At 32.4% G+C, this 4,981-nt stretch overlaps 1 protein-coding gene across 1 annotated transcript; it reads left to right on the forward strand.

Annotated features, from left to right (window-relative positions):
* Positions 1–139: 139 nt before the first annotated feature.
* LOC119838381 (fatty-acid amide hydrolase 2-B-like) lies at positions 140–2,372 on the forward strand. The gene is made up of 2 exons (XM_038364316.1): positions 140–424; positions 920–2,372. The coding sequence occupies exons 1-2, from the start codon at positions 179–181 to the stop codon at positions 1,220–1,222; spliced, it is 549 nt and encodes a 182-aa protein (XP_038220244.1). The 5' UTR covers positions 140–178; the 3' UTR covers positions 1,223–2,372.
* Positions 2,373–4,981: the final 2,609 nt, after the last annotated feature.

Genomic DNA, 4,981 nt, shown 5'->3' on the forward strand with positions numbered 1-4,981 from the left:
TGGTCAAATTGTGTGTTAAAAAGTATCATTTAAAAAGCAAACCTTTATTTTTCACTTTAGTGTAATATTAATAAGGATAACTCTTAGCACTTTTTGAAATATAAAATCGAGAGGCTATTATATATATTGTTCTTTAATTGGACATATTTTGCAGCTCAAAATCCAGAACCTTCATCACATGTGGGAGATCAGCGTAAGGGTGTTGTTCAAAATACGACATGTTGCTAACATTTACACCGACCCAAATGAACGAGACCAACTGATATCGATGTGGCCACAAATATTAAAGAAATTATTCGGTATATCTGATCACAGCTTAACGTGCGTTCTTTATGGACCCGTCCAGAAATTCTTTGATAAATTACCCGAAAATTATTATCAGAATCTAGTGAAAACTTTTGAGCAAATTAAACAGGATTTCTATGTAAGTATGTCTATGTTAATTTTTTAATATAATAACAACTGAGCTGGTGGTTTGCCTCGATCACCACGGCCCATGAATATTTGCAGAGGTAGTAGCGAGGTAGAGTAAATCGATAACCGAAATAAGGGTGATGTGCATTTACCATAACATACAGACATTTTTATTTATACAGAAGTTCAGATATATAAAAATAAAAACTGTGAAGGTTAGAAGTACAACCTTTATTGCCAATTATAATATTTTTTTTAAACACTGGTACACTTTGTAAACTAATATTGTAAACGCGAAAGTTTATAACTATGGATGGATGTATGTATGCATGTTTGTTACTGCTTCACGCAAAAACTACTGAAACGATTGCAATGAAATTTGGTGCATAGATAACTGGACAACTGGAATAACATACAGGCAACTTTTTATCCCGATATTCCTACGGGATACAGACTTACGGTTAGGGCGCAGCTAGTATTCACTAATTCCCTCAACATTTTACAGGAAGTGCTATCAAACGATGCTGTTCTATTCTTCCCGTCATTCCCGAGCCCAGCACACTTACACTACCGGATATTTTACAAATTCCTGAACTGTGGATATCTTACAATGTTTAACGCTCTCGGTCTACCATCTACGAACTGTCCACTGGGATTGACAGATAAAGGTCTACCCGTTGGAATGCAAATTGTAGCTAATAAATGTAACGATCATCTCACGATAGCTGTAGCCAAGGAATTCGAAAAAGCTTTCGGTGGTTGGGTTCCCCCTAATAAGGATTTTTTTGACGGCGTTAAAACTGCTTAGATAACGAAATAATTAAAGATATCAGCATCACATTGAGAGTATTGTAGCATTTATACAGTCCTTCGAAATGTGGCACAGTGTACAGAACTAAAAAGGACTGCAATACAACGTATGCAGAAGGTAATAAAATAGCTACGGTACTGGCTACTGCTTAGAGTTCTTGTATGATAGTTTCATGTAAATAATATATAGGTATTTTTTTAAGAATAAGGTAGAATGTTTAAGTGGTTTAATGATTACGCTTTGTACATAGAGTATTACATCATGTAGTACAGTTATAACTCTTACTCTTTTTATACCAATATTTTACATAATATATTTGGACCAGAATGACAATCTCCTATGTACCGCGAGTATTGAAGCGAGTATTGTATGCAACTATTGTATAATAATAACCATTCACAATCTATCTCAAAAATTTCTGATACATTATATGGTCACTTTATTGCTTTGATTTTTTTATGCCATGAGCGGGCAACTGAATTCAGCTGAAGGTTCGCCTGTTGGTAACTGATCACAACCTAGTTATTATACATTCTCCCCCTGTCTCCCCGTGACCACGCTCGCTGTAAAGTGTTCGAAACGTCGGGTAAATAATATAATGAATAAATCGCGGTTAAAAGCCGTTAACAAGTTTTTAATTTCTAAATGATTACAACCTCCTATGAACATTTGGAGAGGTCGTACCTATGCGAACGCGTTGCCCGCTTTTATGGGGGAAGGGTATTGTCATTGACGACTGGTAAGAAGGAATGGACTGATAAGGGTGAGGAAAGGGAAACGGGCCTCCGGAATTCGTGACGAAGCGTGCTCGACTTCCACATTAAATTTTTGATATTATTTATAAAGTATAAACTAAACAGTATAAGATGGTTAAAGTTTATAACATTACTCATGGAAATCATACTGATTATGTTGAATAAAACTTAGTAGTGACCGCTTTAATTTTAATAGGTACCCGTGATATTTGATATATAGGACTAGGTTATATGAATGGTGGTATATGATGATAGTGGATATAGGATTTCCAAAGTTAGAATACGCTTTGTGTATTTTTGTAATAGTTATATGACCTAACTGTTGTATTGTTGTCTAGTTAATAAGTTTTTACAGAGTACTGCATATGTTATTAAAAGTGGATATTATTTTATATTAGGTGTTTTTTTTTTTTTTTGTTAATTTCCCTGTTCATGAACCAATCACTTTTTACACTTTATCTAAATAAAGTGTATCCCAAAATCGATCAATAAATTTTTCAATCAATAAAATTTTATATTACTTATAAAATAGTGCTAGAACTATTTTTTCTACCATTTGATTTTTTCTTAGGACAATAGATCAAATGCAACTGGAAATAATATCACGTAATTCTTCCTAAACATTTTTTTACATCAGGGTATAAGTTGAAATGTAAACATAAATAGTATAGAAATTATAATATAGATACAAAAATATGCATAATATGTGTCACCACGTAGAAAGTTAAAGCCAAATACAATAATTGTGTAATATACTTATTGAATTAACATTGACCACAACGACGAATAAATCAGATTGTATTCTACCTAATACCTTAATAACATAAAAATCTAATGACAATGGACGTGGCCGTTAAGACGGCAGAGTAGTTACAAACTACAAGGTTAATCTGAGTCTAGGACACACGCGATATCATTAGTCAATGATATTATATGAAAAAATCAATGCATGAAATAGCATTGTACTGGTCACTGTGGTAGTTTAGTAGCTTTTAAAATATTGAGACTGTACTCTACTTGATACGATTGCCTATTTCTTCATTATGTGATAGATACTTAACTAATTTATGTATAAGACTTACGAATTAGTATACATCAAATAATTATAAATAATTATTTTCTGCAACGAAAGTCGATGTTGCTGGGAACAAACGCACCACTTTTATCAAACAACCAATTTTCTAACAAACACAAAAATTATCACATCAATCAGTTAATAACCCAAAAAAATGCAGTCAAATTGAAAACCTCCGTTCATTTTTGGAATTGTCGATTAATTCAAATCAAGTCCAACCCCGACAATTACATAAGTTAATAATTTCTATATGCCTTATTTAAACACAAGACAAGATAGAACTGTTTTTTTGTGTTATAGTCGGCTCACCAAGTGGGTCGCCTGATGGCAAACGCTAACACTGGCCATGAACATTTCCAGGGGCATTTCGTCTCTGGAAATGGAACGCCGACCTTAAAAGGTGTATAGAATAAAGAATAGAATGAATAGGGTAATAGAGACAAGGCCTGGAAAGGGTTAAGTTATTACAACACTCAAAAGGTGAAGGAAAACATCGTGAGGAAACTGGCATGTCTGAGAATCAAAAATTTCGACGACATGTGACATCTGCCAATCTGCACTTGGCCAGCGTGGTGGATTATAGCCTGCGCCCTCATAGGAGGCCTGTGTCCCAGCAGTGGGGATATATTTAGACTGATGATGATAACAAGACATAATCCTGCTACTATATAAAAAGACGTAATCCTTCAACCTGGTGTTGAAAAATATTATAGACACTCTCGTTTCTCTATAAGTAGCTTACCTAAGATTTGAAAGGATCATTTCTTCATTTTAAGATTCATAAAACCTTAAAAGATATCTCTTATAGATTTCTCCGATGTTACCGAAAATCGAACCTCTTAAAAATTATCCCATAAGGACCTTATTCGCGCAGCGAAATAAAAATTAATTATTCTCCATCTAATTAAAATTAACAGATCCATATCATTACTTTACATTTTACTTATATTATAAAGTTAACGGTTTTGTTTACTTGTAGTAGTATCTAATAGTACTAGTAATATAAAATAATAGTACTAGTCTTATAGTATATCTTTAAAACTACGCAACGGATTTTGATGTTTTTTTTTAATAGACAGAATGAATAAAGAGGAAGGTTTATATGTATATTAATATCCATTAAACTACTCCGAATTTAACGCGTGCGAAACCGCGGGCAAAAGCTAGTACATACTTTATAATAAACAAGTATTTAGATATCAATATATAAAAGCATAGATGTTATATTCTGTGGCCACGACTCACAACAAATGTCCGCCACTCATATTCGCTCGAATACGCAAACCAACAAGTGTGCATTTGCAATTTTTTTTTTTTTTTGTATACTTGAACTCAAACATTTATACATTGTACCCGAAAAGCAACAATGCGGCATTTTGCTGCACAATGCAAATTGCAAATCGCTATTCGCTACGAATTGCCAAATGCCATATACCATTTCCGTGCATTTAATGTTGCCCTATTGGAATAGTGCTAGTTGTTGCCACAACTAAATAGAAGAGTTTTAAGCAAAAATAATCACAAATCTTTATTCAAATAAATTTTTTATACACATTCGTATTTATATTTCAATTTCGAATTCGATTTTACGAAATAAGAAAGTCCAAAATAGATTATTACACGTAAGTCTTTTCTTGGTAGTTTTTTTTCAAAACTATAAGAAACAATAAAAAAAACACATTTTAATAGCATAATTTCCAACAATCTTACTTATTACAATATGTTTATTGAACATAAATACATACTTTTTTTACAAAATTGAGATTGAATGAACTTATGATCTGCAGAATGATGAATGAAATTTTACATTGACAGATTTTTATCTGTCATTTCATGAGCATGGAAATTAAATTCAGATTCATATTAATTTAAGATTAACATTTTAATAATGCGCATTATATATTCAATATAAACATTTTATATATT

The sequence above is a fragment of the Zerene cesonia genome, unplaced genomic scaffold (genome assembly GCF_012273895.1).
Source record: "Zerene cesonia ecotype Mississippi unplaced genomic scaffold, Zerene_cesonia_1.1 Zces_u002, whole genome shotgun sequence".
NCBI lineage: Eukaryota > Metazoa > Arthropoda > Insecta > Lepidoptera > Pieridae > Zerene > Zerene cesonia.

Coding starts and splice junctions, on each gene's coding strand:
- LOC119838381 (XM_038364316.1), top strand. CDS start 179: ATGTGGGAGATCAGCGTAAGGGTGTTGTTCAAAATACGACATGTTGCT. Junction 425..919: donor AAATTAAACAGGATTTCTAT/GTAAGTATGTCT, acceptor AACATTTTACAG/GAAGTGCTATCAAACGATGC.